We start from the raw sequence: 19,631 nt of genomic DNA on the forward strand, positions 1-19,631 counted from the left end.
CCTCAGAGCCAGCGGCCTACATGCTGAGAATGGCAAGTTACCCTGACCCTAACCTGGCCGCTAACGGTGTGAACGTCAACAAGCAGCTGCCATTTCCATGCCATGGCTTGTCTCCCCTGTGCGTACAACAAGTTCCCCCCTGCACTAATTTGCAGGGACACCAAGATGATTGCGACATTTTCCACCCCGCCCCCGTACTAGAATTAGATTTGGTGCAGCCAGACCTTTCTTTAGTGTCTATACCAGACCGATTGACTTCTGTCACGGTATTTTAAAACTGTCAGCCTTTTCAACTGAGAATCAAGCGTCGAGGCAACAATTATAGCATCTTTTGTTTTGCTGACATTGAGGTGAATGATGGATATCCTGTGTAACCATACAGCAAAAATGTGAGAAAATATGATATTTTGATCTGATGATGGATGCTGGATGAAAAGTAAAAGGACATATTTCAATTGGAAATATTTCAATCTGAACCAGATGGCAGACAGACATTCCCATCCTTACAGCCATTCAACTGTACAACATCATCTTTTTAACGTATTGTATAATCCCAGTCTTCAGCCCTTCTCACTGCCCCTGGTGACTGATTCATCAGCATCTGCTGAACATTGTAAAATTTCACAGCAGTTCCTGTTAACCAGCAAGTTTGGCCGGGCTGACGGGAAGATATGGCGAAACAGCGTTTTATAACACACGTACAGTCAGCGGATTTGAACAGTTTGACTGAGATGGAAGGGTGAAGCTACATCTGCAAAATGTTACTCTGCCTCAAAATAGCTATCAAACAGGGACTTATGTTTTATTAAGCCAAAAATGGTCATAACTTGTCACATGACGGGGCATATTCATTCTGCAGAAAATACACTGGAGTCTGCCAGGATTCAGACGTTTGCATATCCAGACTGTTGGAGGGGATTCAAGGTTAATTTGGGAAAAAAACTGCATTCCACCGAAAAAAAACATTCATCCCAAAGCAGCAGGTGATTTGTTGGGATTTAACGAGGGGTGGTAAAATTAGGGCTACTACATAATTAACAGGTTTAATTACAGAACCTGGCTTTAAAAGTCTAATTTGGTCCCGCATGTAGAAGGGGGACAACACTCGCCTTCATTTCGCACTGCTTAATTCCTTCTGGCTCACAATGGGAAGACGGCAGATTGTGTTTCTGTCATGCATGAAATTTTGTGATCGAAAAAAAAAATTGCCATTATAGCTCATTTAGCCGATGCTTCTCCCCCGTGTCACTGTTTCCAAAATTCCAAAAAAGCAGAAGCCAAGCCGTGGATAATGCGTCAAACAAAACTGCAACCACTGGAAAATTAGTCATTGCAGTTGTTGACTTTGTGCACGAAAATAGGATTTCCCACTGCCAAAACAACCAAAATTGCAAAACAGTGTACAATCAGATGGTCAGATATGGCTAAAGTAAATTGCAGCTAAGTTTTAGGCACAGCAATTACTTTAATGATGCCAGTAAACCTCACGGAGGCTGGGTGTGGTGTAAGTGCAGGCATTACTGTGCTAAGCTTTTGCACACAAAATTTACATGCGTATCTTCCTGCGCGTGAAGATGCACTCACCCTCAAAGCACATACCTGCACCATATGTTAAGCCATATGGTTTTGTTTGTTTTTGTAGACAATAATTACAATCAGTGACAGAGAAATCAGCCTTTGAAGACGAGGGCTATTGGTGGGACGGCCAGTAAAACCAACGCAAATAAGAAACATGCAAACGCCCACAATTCATGCAAAGATTTAAGGCTGGCCCTCCCATTAAGGAGAAGAGGTTAAACGTGCCTTTTATATGAGTTTGATCACCTCTGTGTCTACCTTTTACTAATCATCCCTGACCTGAAATCCTGAGGGGGTTTTCCTTCACACACATTTTGGCATGCTCTCACATACAAAGCAGAGATAACACATCCCCTGCAGCTGTTGGAGGGAGTTGAGTAACGGAGGCCATGCCAGCTCCCAGAGTGCACTGTGGGAAAAGAAGCTGTCAGGAGAGCATTGCGTCACCACCATCGCTTTCACCTTGGATTCCGGTCAGTCCGATCCACTATCATGTTTTAGTGCAATGATCTGTCTGCCTGACAGCTGAATGACATACACTATATTACCAAAAGTATTCGCTCACCCATTCAAATGATCAGAATCAGGTGTTCTAATCACTTGGCCTGGCCCCAGGTGTATAAATTCAAGCACTCTGGCATGCAGACTGTGAAACAAGACATTTGTGAAAGAATGGGCCGCTCTCAGGAGCTCAGTGAATTCCAGCGTGGAACTGTCATAGGATGCCACTTGTGCAACAAATCCAGTCGTGAAATTTCCTCGCTCCTAAATATTCCACAGTCAACTGTCAGCTCTATTATAACAAAATGGAAGCGTTTGGGAACAACAGCAACTCAGCCACGAAGTGGTAGGCCACGTAAAGTGACGGAGAGGGGTCAGCGGATGCTGAAGCGCATAGTGCAAAGAGGTCGCCGACTTTCTGCACAGTCAATTGCTAGAGAGCTACAAACTTCATGTGACCTTCAGATTAGCCCAAGTACAGTACGCAGAGAGCTTCATGGAATGGGTTTCCATGGCCGAGCAGCTGCAGCCAAGCCACACATCACCAAGTGCAATGCAAGGCGTCGGATGCAATGGTGTAAAGCACGCCGTCACTGGCCTCTAGAGCAGTGGAGACGCGTTCTCTGGAGTGATGAATCACGCTTTTCCATCTGGCAATCTGATGGACGAGTCTGGGTTTGGAGGTTGCCAGGAGAACGGTACATTTCAGATTGCATTGTGCCAACTGTGAAATTTGGTGGAGGAGGAATTATGGTATGGGGTTGTTTTTCAGGAGCTGGGCTTGGCCCCTTAGTTCCAGTGAAAGGAACATTGAATGCTTCAGGATACCAAAACATTTTGGACAATTCCATGCTCCCAACCTTGTGGGAACAGTTTGGAGCGGGCCCCTTCCTCTTCCAACATGACTGTGCACCAGTGCACAAAGCAAGGTCCATAAAGACGTGGATGACAGAGTCTGGTGTGGATGAACTTGACTGGCCTGCACAGAGTCCTGACCTGAACCCGATAGAACACCTTTGGGATGAATTAGAGCGGAGACTGAGAGCCAGGCCTTCTCGACCAACATCAGTGTGTGACCTCACCAATGCGCTTTTGGAAGAATGGTCAAAAATTCCTATAAACACTCTCCTCAACCTTGTGGACAGTCTTCCCAGAAGAGTTGAAGCTGTAATAGCTGCAAAAGGTGGACCGACATCATATTGAATTCTATGAGTTAGGAATGGGATGGCACTTCAGTTCATAGAATGAGTAAAGGCAGGTGAGCGAATACTTTTGGTAATATAGTGTATGTTGTTCATGTGCTGCAAAGACGACTACAGCTGACAACTAAATACCGCCATCTGCTGGGCGGTCAGTGTAAGTGTAAAGATAAGAATTGATTGTAAGAGTGCACTTGTTTAAACCTTTTAGATCTTTGTATAATATATTGGTGAATATAATAAACACAAGCTAAATGTAGCTTGTGTAGAAATAATCGTGATAATAGGGGACTTCACTCCTGACGTTACGTTGCGTCGTTGCCATGGTAACAACAACACCACGCCAGTTCAACCAGAGTTAAAATCTGTGATTTGACTTTTGCCAACATTAACATTGGCTGTATTTCAAGTTGTATGGTCTTTGTGGTTTTACAGGACAAAGGGACGGCTTCTTGAAGACGTGTAAGAACGACGACTCGGAGATATCGACAAGTAAGACATTTGCATGAGTGTTTGCTTCTTTGTTTAGCAGACAACACCCCAAACATTAGGGCTAACTCTTTTCAGCTAATTAGCAAGCTAGCTTGTGTAGTTTTCAGAGGGCAACGCAGTGTTTTTAACTGTATTAGCAGACATTTCAATGTGAATGTGTTAAAGAGGAACTAAGGTGTTTGGGGGCAATAATTAAGCCAAATGAGAAGTATTTAGGTTTACATGTGCGACATAACATGACAGTATTATTGTAAGTGTTTCAAAACATTGAAGGGCAAAACATTGAAAAGGAAAGCGGGCGTCATTAGCGTAATGCTAAGATGACAAATTGTTACATTTGACCTGTTGCTTAATTGGCTTTTTAACAAACGAATATATCAAATTATATTATAAATCCATTTTCTGGTATGATTTTGTTTTATTATTATTAAGATACCCCAGAATTCCTTATGTGCGGTTTAAGGTAACACAACCTAACTAGTTAGATATGAGTTAAATGTGTTTTAATTTTGATCTCTGGCAGCAAAACTTCCGACTCCAACATTTCAGAGTAAAAGCACAGCGTTCATATATTTATCTGATTGGCCCTTTGTGCGCTCTCCTCTGCCTCATAATTATATTATAGTTTACTGAAAAGTGGTTATGAGTATGTGCCCGTATTTCTTCCTAGCCTTGCTTGACCTACTGTATCTATGTGTTTTGCATTAGTGAGTCTGTCTGAGGAGGAGCATCGGGATAGGAGGCCTCTCAGCAGAGGGAAAGTGGGGCTGGAAGATCAAGAGGAGGAGGAGGAGGAAAAAGGAATGGAGAAGGACGCCCCCCTAGTGGCCCTTGCACCTGATGCTGCACTCCCAGAGGAGCAGACCTCTGCCGCTATTCATGTCTCTGCTAGTCCTGCTTTCCAGTGCCTGGATGAGGTAAGACTCGTAAATGTTGTATGGCATCATATTTCATGGGGATGGCAGTCCCACAGGGAGGACAAACACCATATTTTGCAGTGGCAGTAGCAGGATTTACTCAAATAACTTATGAGAAGATCAAAAGAAAAGGTTATGAATGCTTGTAAAAGATTGTACTGTTGGATTTAATGTGTCTGTTTATCAACGACAACCATTTTTATGTTCTAGTTAAATTGATGTTTACAGCAAATCATGGTACTTTAGATGATTTTATGTTTCCTATGACATTTATCTCAAATCTTAAGATGTTTTCAAGGTTTAAACAAAAGTGAAATCAACTGTGGATGAGCACAATACTTTATTATTAACTCAATACTCACATACAGTAAGAAGACATTCAAGTACGCCCACAGTTTGAACTTCATATGAGCTCATTCTTTCACTGAGCGGCTTTATTGAGTCAACACCTGATTAACCCATTTATTATGGGCATGCATCAACTAATCCTTCCATTTTTACAGACGTCAAAGCGCCCAGGTTATTAGACAACAGAGACTTAAGAGTGTGAGATTTATACTCATGGATACTCATGCTAAAGTTGTATACATTTTTGTATACATTCATTAAAAGGTGATTCCAATAAGGAAGGAGCTTTCAAAAATAAGCAGGCATCAATGTGATTTAAAACTACCAGACACTGCGATGTATACAGCCATGTAGTTAGAACTTTATTCATTTTTTTGATATCAAAAGTGCATAATCTTTTGCCATGACAGTTGAATATGAATGATAGAAAAGGTCAATATTGTACACACAAAGCTCCAAATACACACAAAATTACTATGAATGGTCACAATAATGCACAGTCTTTATCGCTTCTCGAATATCAACAATCGTCAAAACTTATACTGTAGGACCTATGTATTATATAAAAGCTATCATACCTCACAAAATAAAATAAATACTGTACACGTTCTTAAAGCGAAACATTTCTTTCCCCATCCTTCCCATTCACAGTGTGTATAGAATGGATTAAATGATGCAATACAGTTTTCTAACATCAGGCAGCAGTATCGTACAAGTGGTGAGTCAGGGAGGACACTTTTTTTACTTTTTTTTTTCTCCATATGAAAACTGGTGTGTGGCATCAAGAGATGTGCAGTAGTTCAGTGCACCCAAGGGTGGAAAAACATTTTTTTTTTTATCTTGCAGCAGTCCTGCTCTGCAGCTGCTGTCAAGAAGAATTTACTAAAGCATCAATAATGCAGAATGTACTTGGGAGTGATCTGATATAAATTTATCTCAGGCTGCATATTTATGCTGGGGTGTTTTTTATTGTAAAGGATGGTTATACATTAGTAAAATGTCCCAGTGTAATTAAATAAACGACAGAGAACCTGTAAGTGTTGTATACCACTTCCTGTAGGTTTTCTTTCAAACACTCTGACCCCAGCGTGAGGTCTGTGACAATGAATTTCAGACCCACTTTAAAACTTAGCTCTCATATACCTCACCTGAGTGGCTGCTGTTAATTATTAAACCATTCAGAGTGGAGAGAGTGATAGCTCATTAGTTTTTACTACCATTGTGTGCTGTGGTGCGTCTCAGCTGGGTTTATAGCAGGAGGCACCAGGACAGGAAGTGGAGAAATGTCAGAGAAAGAGCGAAAAAATCTCTCATGGTAACCCTCCGTTTAATATTATGGCCCCTGTAGGAGGCTGGCCTTTACACTGCATGTGTGGTTTTTTTATTAGTCCATCATCGTTCATAGTCCATTGTCCTTTATTATCATCGTTTTAATCCAACATTTTGAAGGCCAGGCTCACCCCAGTGGAAAAAAGTAATAGCACAGTTAATTTTTTTCACAATTACTTTTGTTATTACTGCATTCAAACTGTCTATAGGACTTCTTTTTCGCTGTACACGTATGCATGTGTAAATGTGTGCAAATGCATGACTATGCGCATGTGTATGAGCTTCTCAGGCTACTTGTTCTTCCATTTTTCTGACTGTCTTTGTTTGTGTTTGTCTGACTGACTACACTCATGATAATTCACTGTACCTGCCCTCTTAAGGAGCGTAGTTCTTGGGCCGTATCATCATCTTGACAGTCTTGAAGGCCTGCCTGTAGTTGGTGGGGTAGTACTCTGTCGTCATGTTGTGCCATGTTCCCCAGAAGATCCCATTTCGGACTCCCTTGTACCTCTTGTGATAGTACTTCCCGTTGAGGTTGGCAGACATGCAGGCGTCGAACCACCAGCCGGAGCTGTAATAGGCGCCGCAGTTTCCAGAGGGGTACATGTCGTTGTCACGGTCGGGCGTGGAGAAAAACTTCTGGTCATGGTTGAAGTGCTTGTTGAAGCTGATGGCATTCCCGGCTGTCCCACTGCAATGGCACATCGATTTATTTAAGATGTAGTCCTCCTTTATAAAATTTGATCACACATGCAGAGAAACCAATATTGTACCTGTATCCGCTGACAGACAGCCGATAGCGAAGGAATTCATTGGCCACATAGAACTGGTCGTACTTGGCATACTCCCGCACACCCTCAAAGTCCTCCAGCTCAATACGCACGATCATGTCTTTGGCCTTTGTCAGCAAGTGGATATGGTCATTGCCCAGCCAGAACTCACCTCTACAGCAGAGGAAAAAAAGCAGATAAGGGAGGGGGGATGGAAGAGAACAAAATGAGATATAGGTTATGAACGAGCTCATATGCTTGTTCACTTGATTAGAAAGTGGATACTCTAACTGAATTTACTCATCCCCACAGGGGAGGAGAGGAAAGGAGGAGATGCAAGGGGAGAGTAGTGTGGCAGTAAAAGAAAGATGAGAGCAGACATTATTCTTTCAGTGGGAGGTTATACTAGATCTGTAGGCAACGTTATCAAGGGGTAGCCATGGTTATTTCCCTTATAAAATTCCTTCCTACAGGAGCTGAGACAAAAATAGAGAAAAAGAGCTGAAATTTTAATCCGGTCAGAGGCTATAGAGGAGGCTCTGCATGAACACAAAATATAATCAGTGTGAAAGGGGCTGCTTCCCAACATTTTCGCCTGTTCCTAACTTTAACAATCTTTTGTTTTGTCTTAGACCTTTAATTTAAGTCAAGACGTGTATTATCTGATAAAATGTGTGAGCCCTTCTCTTTTGCTGTATTTGTATTTATTTGTTGTTTTACATGTAATAATGATAGTGATAGTGAGAACAGGTGCACATTGTAAGGTCCTCTAAGCACTGACGGGTCACTCTTAAGTGGTGGGAGGAAGGTTGAAGCTGTTTTGTAACAAATAACACTCTATTACAGTTGATGCACTGATGGGTGTACTTGGATTTCCAAAGATGAGTTTTGCTAGTCAAGAGTAACAGAAGAATCTTGAATTAACGCATTGTTTCCTGTTACGTTGAAGATTTGCTTCAGTCTAGCTCACCCCTATGGTTAACTGAGCAGGTGGTAGGTTTCAGTTAGGTGAGGCTGAGAAGTAGAGCTGCAATGTTTACTCGATTTTTTGGCAACTGCTTGATTAATCACCCTCTCTTTTGATAATCAGGTAAGAAGTTTGAGTATTTCTTTAAGCAAGAAATAGCAAAAACTAATTTATTTTTTTTCAGTAAACTGAATATCTTTTGGTTGTGGACAAAACAGTGCATTTGAGGATATTATCAAAGGCTCTGGGAGACATTTTTTACATTTTATAAACCAGAACTAGTAAAATTATTGAAAACACAATAAGATTAACTATAAATTAAAATAATTGTTAGTTGCAGGCCTACTTAGAAGATGATTAAAGGCCAGTTGCTGAGCCAAAGTTGAGGTAAAGTAGGTGGCAGCTTGTAGATTTCCCACCATCAGTTCTCTCTTTTCAAGTTTCTCATGTTGAACTTCTTGGGGTTTGTGTTTTGCCTGCCTTTTATATTATTTTAGTCAGAAGGGTACTTGGGTGATTTGGTATTGCACTGACAGATAATGAATTAGATTCTCAGGGTTATTTTCTTAGACCTCAAGTTTTCCAGCGCCTTTCAATGCGAACTGCCCTCTATATGGGGTGGTGGCACGAACCAGCATGCAATTAAGTCTGTTATATATGTCTTTGTGTTCATATTTGAACCCCAGCACACCCAGTCAAGCCTTGCATCAAAATATAATTTTAGCTTTGACAGTGAGCTGTAGTGATAAGTAAATTAAATCAATACATCATGAATCCATCACAAGAAGATTAATTGCCCAAAAAAAATATGAAACAGTTGCTGGTCCAGGCTTCTTAAATATAATGATTATCTGCTTTTCTTTGTCATTTATTATATTAAGACTAGAGTAAGAGTAAGAGTCTTCCTGTTTTGGACTATCGGTTAGACAAAATAGGCAGCTTGAAGACTTGAAAATTTTGATGAGCATTTTTCACAATTCTTTGGGCATTGTATAGGCATTCTGTCCTGCAAAATAATCTGCAAATCTGCCAAATTACCTTTAATTGCAGCCATTACATTTAAGCCTAAACGTAAGAGTTGAATAGAACTGGTTGTCTACAGTACATTGAAGCTAGTATTGACACTCTAGTCCATTACCTGAGGTTCCCGAAACCTTTCTTATACTCGGCCCAGGTGCGGTTGAAGCTGACAGAGCCATCGAGCCGTTGCTGTATCACGGTCCATCCACCTCCATAGGACTCCATGTCGCAGAAGACCTCAAATGTCCCGTTGCGAGGATCAGGGGTCACGCGATACACGCCGTTCTTCCTCACCTCGAGCACATTGTAGTCTGAACAGTCCCGAGGGGCTAAGATGACTGCAGGGAGACAATGAGAGAGAGGGAGGGTGGAGGGTGGTGATATTCAGTAATCTTTTCACTTTTCTCTGGCATTTTTCTCTGCCCAACCAAGGGACAGTAATAGAAACAGCCCCTGAGGCCCAGGATGGGAAAAGAATATGCGATAAGTTAGCAGGAAATCCAGCTTCAACCATTGTGGAAGTTCTCATTCCTACATTAATTTCCGGGGAAGTTTAGCATGCCCTTTAGCCAACCAGACTTTTGGTCAGTTCCTTGTTTTGATCAGGCTGGAGTTCAGCAAGTCATCAAGCATTAAAACACTAACTCTCAGTAAGCATTTGGGAACTCTATAGTCTTATCCTCCATTTCTCAACATGATATCCCCTGTTGGGAAATCACACTGACTATCTGGACTCCAACATGAAAGAAGTAAGTGAAAGGACAAAGGCCACTATCAAACTATAGAAGTCACTGACCTTCCCCTGTTCTGCTCCACATGCCCATTTCATACAACTTCTCTACTTTCCAAGATTCTTTACTTTTTTTAACCTGCCCACTTATTTCTGAAACATTTGCCCCTGTGTCGCGCTGCAGGCTGCTGACCCCACCCAGAACCAAGGTCCAAAGGCCCTTGTCAGTTAGCATTTGGGAACTGAAAGGAACAGACTTGTCAAAACGTGGGAAAGTGTAAAACTGGATTAGAGAGACGTACCCCCTCCCTGCATGTTTGGCACCTGGGGCCTAAATCATCTTGCCATTGGGCAGGCAGCATGTGGGCCCCTTCCTGAGATTGTTTGGTGAACTCCATTGCTGATACAGTTTTGTCACACAGTTAAATCTGTTTAGTGGCTTGGTAGATTATAATAGAGAAAGGGTATGGGGAACCATACCGATTACAGAGAGCCAGACATCAGGTGGTTCATGCACAGGGAGGGGGGAGCCTAGACCAAAAAGTGTTTTGGGGAGTTGAGAGACATGCAGTCTGGATGCTTCATGGTAATATTAGCAAAAGATTAGACTCTGGTGTTCTTCTGTCATGATTAAATCAGAACTTGTACATGGTGCACAAAACAATAGCACCCTTCATTTCTTTTGGTTGCTTTGAAATGCAGTCATGTAAAAAATCATCTGGCGTGTCCAGTTATAGACTATAGACTATAGCTAGACTAGAATAAGCCTATGAATTTCTTCATTTTCATCTTATAACATAATGTTGCATTAAAAAGTTCCTCATCTGCCATGGCACTAGCTATAACTCATATTGTGTAGTTCACATAATGTCACCCAAGGAAGAGTCATGTAATGTAATTTGTTCAATCTGCACAGCCATCCAGTTGGCTTCATCCCTCTATTGTTGTGTTTACACTTCAGATCTGCTAGTCACTGAGGTTATGTGAAGTTTAAACAGATTGCTGTCTGCAATTTGCCTTCAAGATCGATCTGTATCCATTTTGCATCCCTACTTTGCAGGCGGTAGATCCCTCCATACGGAGAACAGTTTGGGAGTCCAATGTGAGGTTACAAATTTTATCCTTGTCACGTTAACAGCTCTATCTGCACTCTGCATTCAAAGTATTGTCCTGTAAATTCTTCGAGTGTCTCCTTCACTTCAAGTGTCTTACTGTAGTTTCTCCGCTTTACATTTCCTTCTCCTTATTTGTCCTTATCTGTCTGACTGGGCAGCCAGTATCCCTCGACAGACAACAGCCATCTCATCTAACTACTCTGGCACTGTGCCTGACCTAAATAACTCTAATATCAGCCACTTACTGATGTCCAAATGACTGTTGGCTGATTGGCTGTCTGACTGTTGAGGTGGCTGTGGAGTCAAATGACTTTCTAATTGGGTGGCTGATAGCTTTGCCTGCTTTCTTGCCCACTTATTAATTTTCATAATTCCATAGGCTCCCTTAAAGGCTCATAACTTACATGCTTTTAACTGACTGCACAGACATGATTGGCATAAAAGGAAGACAACTCCATTATCAAGGAGACATTCCCTTTGACAACCAGGAGTCACACTGATAGGCAATTTTTAATAGAAAGAAACGTGTATCCTAAGTGATAGTGTAATCTCCCCCCACAAAAACGGTTCAGATAGAATACTGCTGTTTGCTTGATGGAAAGAAACTCTCATCAAACAGCAACACTCTTCCTTTAGGAAGTTGTGTATCACCACATTGCAGACAAGCAGTTCCTGACAATGTAGCAGACTGGACACCCATTCTCTTTGTTTATAATTGAGTTAATGTAGCTGAACAGTAACATGAATTGCTTTCAGTTCACCTCAAGGCCCTAATACGTCTTGCAGGAGTGAAAGTGAAGATTAGTGCTTGGAGCAAGGATGGAACTTGGAAAGGAGGGTGAAATAAATGCTTACAGCACTGTGAGCTGCGAGTGATAAAAGCATCTTGACAAACTAACTATTAGTCCTGCTTAATGGGGAAAATGCAATTCTACATTGGCCTAAAATGTTGGTGTAATTTATGCCAGTGTTTTTTATAAGCTGCATTGTTCATTTGCTGTTGTATTTTTTAATCTGGAACAAAGTAGTTTGGATAAAAGGATGAAGAAAGTTCAATGAAGTGAGTGTCCTTAAATGCCTCTTCTAAACCCACTGAGTGTAAATGTTGTTCGAACTGTGTTGTGTAGCTAATGAGCTGTACTAGTGTGGCTGATGTCTAAATCCTGAAGCTCATGTGTGAGTGGTTAGCATTTGTTGGCCAATGATCCATCACCACAGCTCCTATCTACATAAATACACACATCTGTCTCTAAAAATGTTCTGATATAATCTTCAGATGAGCACTTTAGGTCTGCTTGCTTTCTCTTGCACTGGATGCAAACGGAATTTAAATGTTGTTTGTGCGAATCTCTATTTAACAATTATTTAATGATTTAGCTGCAATTTGGCAGCTGGATGGTTTATTCAGGAGTCAGGAGAGCCATTAAACTCTGAATTGCTTTGCTAAGCACTTTTCACTTTGTGATAAACAACTTGAAAACATTTTTCACTGAAAGTCACTGTAGTGTTCATAGTATGTGGGGACATTAATTCAGCACCTGGTATTTTTTAATTAAACTACACTAATGGTGAATAGGGTAAAAAAACACAATGAAACTTCCCCATTGATTACTTACCTCAAGACGGTTATCGGTTGTATTTTGACTTTCCTGAAATGTTGTGTTTTATTATGCAAATCTGGAATTTTCAATTGAATTACATTTCTGGAGCATAAATCTGAATATTGGATAAAGCCAGGTGGTTTAATTAATAGAATATTAGATAAATCAGGCTATGAATGATATGTAAACAAGCTGCCCCTGTAAATACCTTCAGAATATTGATAGGATATAAAGTTGGAAAGGTTGATGCTGGAGAGGTATCTGATAAAATATGCACCAATTTGTGTAAACTTCCAGAGCAGAGGAGTAAAATACACTCTTCCGTGTGTATTTTGGATGTTTTCTTTCACACAAATCTAAAGGAAAACATGATAGCCAAAAATGGTGTTTCCACATCTAGTGTTTGGCCTGTAAAATGGGATTAGTGTGACATGTGGCTGTCATGAGTGGTAAGAAAAAAACCCTACATCAGAGTCTCTTCCTGAAAATCCTGTATTTCAGACTAAGAAGTATCACTTGAGTAAAACAGCAGTTACAACATTGTTTATACTCCTGTTGTGAAACTGCATGAGTCTTATTACATTTTGGTCTCCTTACTAGGTAACAACAGCTGCCTCCTGTCTACTTCTTTGGATTCACTCCAGACGCCGTCAGGCACGATTTCCCAACTTGCGGCAGAATAATTTGCCGGTTCTTGACTTTAACATGACAGATTGATGTACAAATACAAGTGTTAGTGACCCTGTGTGCCACCCGTGACTAATGTTGGGGAAAGCCGCCCACATTACTTTTTGCGTTGTTGTCAAGAGATAATGAGAGCTAGTTGTTTTATGCAGGAATGAGCACTCAAGAGCATGACCTCCAGAGGAAGAGAGAGGTTGGGGGGGGGGAGCCAGAGGTAGGGGATTAAAGAGAGAGGGAGACAGTGAAAGTTATGGAGAGAGGAATGAAAAAGAGTGGCACTTTGTGGAGAAATGGATAGATGAAGAACAGATAGACTGAGGATGAATGTAGGAGAGAGAGAGGACAGGATTGGAGGAGAGTCTGAAGGAGAAATAGGCAAGTTTAGGGGAGAAGAAAATGTAAGATGGGATTCCCTTCACACCACTGTCCTCGCTAATCTACTTAGAAATAAGCTCACATCTGTTTTCCACATAAAAGCCCCAAAATAGTGTCACATTCACTCATGCAAAATCAGGATATTATTCAGCTTCAGCCTGAAAAGTGGCCTGCATTTCAACTGTGCCCTCATCCAAATAAGCTTTTACATCAGTGTGAAGTGGAATGTGTGCTACGCTTGGCTAGTTTGCAATCCCCACTGATAACTCTTTGCATATATTCACCATCAGGAGGTTCTCCTCATTCCTCTTTACAGAATTAAACCTGACTCTAGAATCTGCTGCTTATTTTTTTGAAATGTTCACACTTTGTATCGGCGTAGGCGCCAAGTATCTGTCTTTCCTCCCCCTCCCCCTTTTCATTTTGTCCATATGGAGAGTGGTGGAATGTCAGTGCACTTGAATTAGTTATATAACAACTAATTTGAATTCTCACTTCGACCCCCAGTTGTCATATTGCTTCACTCATGTACAGTATGACCTCAACCTAAAGCTATTTTGCTGTGGTAACTTTTTGCTATGGCTGCACTTAAGCCGACCGAGGCTCTGTTTTAGTAGTGTAGCAGACACAGGCAGCTATTGTTGGGATTGCACTTTTATCTTTTTAAAGGTGATGAAAAATTCCTCTTATGATTAAATTAACCCCCCCCCCCCCCCCCCAAAAAAAAATATATATACGTTCATATCAGTAATGGAGAAGGCCTGTCGCAACAAAACACTGTGTTTGGTCGACAATGTCATTGTCAGCCTGAAAGATCTCATTTCCCATTTCCCAGAAAGGCTATGTTGGGTGAAGGTGACCACCCAGAGTTGGGTTGTTTGTAGTGATTACAAGTCGCCATGTCCACTTAAGTGTGATTGGATACATCCTATGCCAGAAAATTCACCCCACTACAGACCAGAAGATCCTCGGTCCCAGTCTACGAATCGAGTTTCATTATCATAACAACATCTGTGCTGAATTTAAAGGAACAGAAGAGAGGAGAATAGAGAAATGACCTCTTGATCATGCTCAGAAAGATTGCAGAAATGAAATGCATAAGAGGATGAGAGAACAGGAGAGGCAGCTTTTGAAACAGCAGATAGAACAGAATTGAAAATAACAGAAAACACAAAGAAAGGGGTTTTCGTTGAAATGGGAATGCATTTATAGGAAATAGCTGAAAAGATGGAGAGGGCTTTCAAAGGAGAGGAAAGATGGGATAGAAAAAAAAGATTGGAGCATTCAAAATACCAAAATAGAGAATCTTAGTAAAAGCAGGCTTACACTGAGGGGAATTCTGCACTGGACACGCGGTGGTGCATGTGGAGCTCAGCTTGTTGACCACTCCCGTGATGTTCTCCACCTTCCTGTCCACCATAGCCTGCAGATTGTCTATGTTGAGCAGGTTCAGCCCCTCCAGGCGACCCTGCAGAGCAGAGATCTGGCTCCTGGCGTTGCGCAGGCTGGCCGACATCCTATTCAGCTTCACCTGGGGAAAGGAAAGGAAGTAATATCTGTGCACAGACTACAAAGCAGGTGGATAATTGAAGTCACCAGCCTCCCTCAGTGTTTCACCAGACAATTACAATTTTTGAATGGGAACGAGTCTGCGTGATGTTTGGCTGTCTGCCAGAGTGGCTGTGTGAGAGTCAACAAAGTTAGCAGACAGGGCAATGATTTAGCGCCGTTTGGCTGCTGTCTAACGCCGATTCCCCACCCCGTTGACAATAGCAGGAATTTTCCCTGGTGGTCTGGTGCCAGGTAGGACTTTACAGGTCTATAAACATCTGGCCAGTTTACATTCCAGCTGGGTTCATTTCATCGGGCAAATTTGAATGACTTTTCTCCTACAGTGTTTTATAGAGCACATTTTAGTTTAGTTTGTTTAGATTAGTGTCCCTAAAATATTCACATGCTGGCTCTCACTGGGAATTCACATGGTCCTGATGGAAAACAGAAATTGGTGCAGTGACACTGTTGCACTCTAAATTTTGTTTATCTGTTACAGAATGTGCATCAATGTAGATTTTGACATCTTTTGAACAATTCCCAAACTAATGCTCACCCAAATTTAGATTAGGATGACAAATACACTTAACTTTTACTGACACCATTCAGTGATGAGAAATTCATAAAGATTTTTTGAATATAGAATTTAACCTGGAGGTTTCATCTTTGCATCGAAACAAGGATATTAAAATAGAGCTCATTCCTTGGTAGAATCTGACATTTTCTGATTAAAAGTGTTAAAAATGATCTTTTCTTTGTGAGACTGTTCTGTACTCTTACCTGCATCTCCTGCATAGTGCTCGGGCTCGGTGTAATTTTCCCAAAAATAGAACCTGGTCCAGCATTGTCCACTCTAGGCACCATCCCGTCTCCCCTTTCCTCCTGGCTGGACCCAGCTTGCACATCCTGCCCTGTCAGGTCGAGTCTCACATCTTCGGTGTCCCTTTGAACTGGGATCTGCGTCTGTCCCTGGTCAGCTTGCTGATGTACAAAAGCCTCATTGCCCCGTGCCCCACGGCACTCCTGGCACCCGCTCTTCAACTTATTGACCACCTCCTTCAGACTCTGCAGCTCCTTCATCGTCTTCTCCAACAGCCTGAACTGCTTGGGCAGCTGGATGGTGAGGGGAGGCAAGGTGAGCTGGTAAGGGCAGTCCTCCCCCTCCTCTGCCCCAGCCCCGGAGCTCCCACACTGGCCAGAGGGTCTCAGTTTCATGGGGCAAGAGACAGGGGTACCAGAGTCAGATCCCAAAGAGTAGGGTCCTCTGGCGTCCCATCTCTGGTGTGAGTTGATTGGAAGGTCCGCTGCCCGGCTAGTGCGCGGCACCAAGGTGGCTGTGAGCAGCAGACTGGTACAAAAGCAAAGCACAAGTGTCCTCATTGTACTGAAATAAGTGTGTGTAAAGTGAGAGTGTCTGCACCTGCCTCTGATGTGAACTCAGGAAGTGTCTGGATGCCTGTAGTTGTATGAATGAGAGTGTGTGTCTGTGCCTGCAGTTGAAGATTGTAAGTATAGTGAGTGTGTGTCCAGTATCCTATTGGTTTAAGAGTGTGAGTGTGTGTGAGCACAGCCTGCAGGACGGAGAGCGCGCAGGGGAACTGCCGCTGCCTCAGATAGCTGTGTCATTAATATCAGGATGGGTGAGGGAGGGAGGAGAGAGAGGCAGAGAGAGAGAGAGACAGGAGAGGGAGGGTGCTGAGTGAGAGAAGATGGGAGGGGCAGCACTATTGCGTAATGCAAAACACCATATCAGCAGCACTGTGAAAAACCACAAAGACGCAGACAGAAATTATGGGAGTGGGAGAGAGGGAGAGAGGGAGAGAAAGAGGGGGAGGAAATGAGGGGGGGAAGAAGAGAGAGATCGTAGGTCCTTTTTCCTGCAGTCAGGGCATAGTGCCGTCCTGCTCATTTCCCCGAAGAGCAAAGTGACTCAGTGCACAGGAACTATCCACTCAACTGACGTTAGGGTGATGTTCTTTCATGCTCTGTTGTTTTGCGGTTTTGGATGTCCGCAGCAAAAAAAAATTAAAGGCTTCGTCCCCTGACCCAGTCCAGACTCCAATGCCTCATTTGGAAAAATCTGACGGTCACTTTCCAGTTCCAAATTAGGCTCAGGTGGGCACAATAACTATAAAATCCATGCTTAGCTTGAAGCAATTACAAGTTCAAGTACAAACAACTTGTTTGTTTACTTGTATTTTACAAGGCTGGCTGAGGATGTTGCAAATGAAGCAGAAAAATGATCAAGAGACTTCAGAATCAGTTTTCCCTGAAATTCAACTATTGCTGGAACCACTATCTTCTTTCAGTTTCTAGTATAATTGATGAAGTTGTTTTGGTTCGATCGAAGTTGCCTCTCTCTGTTTGTAGTAACCACTGTGGTGTCACTGGATGTCCACACTACTACTACTACTTAGACTATCTGATTGATTAAACAGCAAGTGTCAATGTCATTTTGTATTAATAATCTGAATCTGCAAAATAACTAACCATATCGGTTAATATTTACTGCTGCTACTCTGTATATAGTCAATATTTCATTTATCTTACATAATACAGTTGCAGATTGCACATAGAACTATAGAACTTAATTTAAATGAGTAAAGAACTGAGATAGGTTCTAATTTGTATTCGTATTTGTTCTTGATATCGGCTAATGTGAAAACATTTTGGTTTTTAAGAACATGATTTACAATTATTCAATTTTGAGTTAAGGCTACAGTTTAAGTTCACTGATGTCCTTCTAGACTATAAAATTGATTGTTAATCTGTAAAATATTCTGCCTCCATTACATCCCTTTGTCACAAGAGAATGATAACCACATTTGAGGGATGTATATTATATTGGCTGATAAATAAATATCTGAATTTTTTTGCTTCCTAATAATGATATCAGCACCATCCCCAGAAACGGCCTATCAGTCTAGCTCTACTAAATGTAGCCTACATCATATTGCAGTTTTAATGGTTTAATTAACTGAATTTGGACTGAACTGCCTTTTTTATCTGTATCATGAAGAAAATGAGGAAATAAGAAGGCAGTATGTCTACACAGTATACACCTGCAACATGTCACTGAAATAAATGCAAAATTAGCTTGCTTTGGTCGCCTTTCTAGATGTCGGGGTGGATATCATTAATTGAAACTGCTGGGTGCTCTCTATTCATGTGTTCTGCTTAACGATTCTCTTGCATTCACCGCTGTGTCTTAGGAGTGTTTTAATGAAGGGAAATTGGACGTTTTAGTAGCACAACACACTTGTTTTGGGACTTCCTCGAAATCAGGAGATACATCTCAAGGGGTTTGACCTGATATAATCACTTGGCTAATTAATATATTTAACAGTCCCTTTTGTTGACTTTTTAGAAAACATTCTCGAATGTATTTCCTCACTTGAAAGGTGGTGCACTTGCCTCCTTCTTTGAGAGATTGGAAAATTGGATTATTGATCTATTATCTTACAGTAAGTGTTGCTGGCGGATACATCACCATGGCAGATGTAGGCTGACAGGCGGGTTTAAATGAAGTGTTCTCATCCTCAGCGCTCCCTCATACATTTATAAAGTTGCACAACTTAATTTAAAATGTATTAAAACTGTAATTGCTGCAATGTCACAGCAGTAGCATTGATGCCTTTATGATTTGGTTTATGTAGTTTTTTTTTATTATATACAAAGCTGACAGATAATGAAGTTTTAATGAATAAACAACAAACAATCCTCTTGTTTCCATCTGTAATGACGATGTGGTCATGTGGTCATTTTTGATGGTTTTTAAAGTCACAACAACAAACATTGTTCATACATTATGGAATCTCATGGAGCATCTTATTAGTAATACAATTATTAAGCAATACAGGCTCTTTAAATTAATTGTTTACTCTGCAGAGTGACTCTTAGCTGTGGATTGTCAGCCACAGCCTGGATGTTACCCTACTTGGAGTTTTGTTCTAAACTTCATGTCGATTCGTTAACTTGGCACTGATTATTTGTTTGTGGGACATGGCTTTTGTTTCGGTATATTAAGTGATTCATAACCACGGGTCATGTAATTGGATTTCTCTTTCTGGGCTCCGTTGAATGTCTCATGCACCCGTCATATTTCCAGAGAAGTGACATAGTTTTTTCGGATAATTGATTTCAGCTACAGAAGTGGCTCTCTGCCCTGATGGAGGAAACTTCTCCTAACAAAGTGATTCAATCTAGCTGTAGGCTCAACTCCGAAATATTAAGACATGAAGGTAGAGATACACACCGAGAGAGATTGTGGTTGTCTCCGTCACACAGAGGAATTCACTGCCGTGCTTCTGTGGTCATTATTTTTCTCCCTGAGGGTGTGGAGCATGAAAGCCCACAGGTTTCTTTTTGTTACCCATTTCACATACCTGCTGCACCACACACTCGCATTACTGGAATGTTTACGGCTGCTCTGCGGTGCAGATCACATGCTTGCT

The 19,631-nt window shown here is 41.6% G+C and overlaps 2 protein-coding genes across 8 annotated transcripts in view; one reads left to right on the forward strand and one right to left on the reverse strand.

The window, feature by feature from the left end:
- Positions 1-3,365: 3,365 nt before the first annotated feature.
- Positions 3,366-19,631, forward strand: part of ccdc146 (coiled-coil domain containing 146) — a 51,373-nt gene continuing 35,107 nt past the window's right edge. For 3 of the 7 annotated variants that reach the window (XR_005079070.1, XM_037122480.1, XM_037122483.1), the window contains exons 1-2: positions 3,615-3,770; positions 4,479-4,687. Coding sequence is in view for 5 of the 7 variants with exons in the window: in XM_037122480.1 (XP_036978375.1) it covers position 3,770; positions 4,479-4,687 (210 nt within the window). In the remaining 2 variants the exon portion in view is untranslated. The other 4 variants (XM_037122484.1, XM_037122486.1, XM_037122481.1 and 1 more) reach the window with 3 other exon arrangements.
- Positions 5,345-16,780, reverse strand: fgl2a (fibrinogen-like 2a). The gene is made up of 5 exons (XM_037122489.1): positions 15,958-16,780; positions 14,953-15,157; positions 9,240-9,459; positions 7,138-7,308; positions 5,345-7,055 (listed from the first exon to the last, which is right to left on the reverse strand). Exons 1-5 carry the CDS (start codon positions 16,555-16,557, stop codon positions 6,740-6,742), a joined length of 1,512 nt encoding a protein of 503 aa, XP_036978384.1. The 5' UTR covers positions 16,558-16,780; the 3' UTR covers positions 5,345-6,739.

This window comes from Acanthopagrus latus, chromosome 14 (assembly GCF_904848185.1).
Source record: "Acanthopagrus latus isolate v.2019 chromosome 14, fAcaLat1.1, whole genome shotgun sequence".
NCBI classification, from domain to species: domain Eukaryota; kingdom Metazoa; phylum Chordata; class Actinopteri; order Spariformes; family Sparidae; genus Acanthopagrus; species Acanthopagrus latus.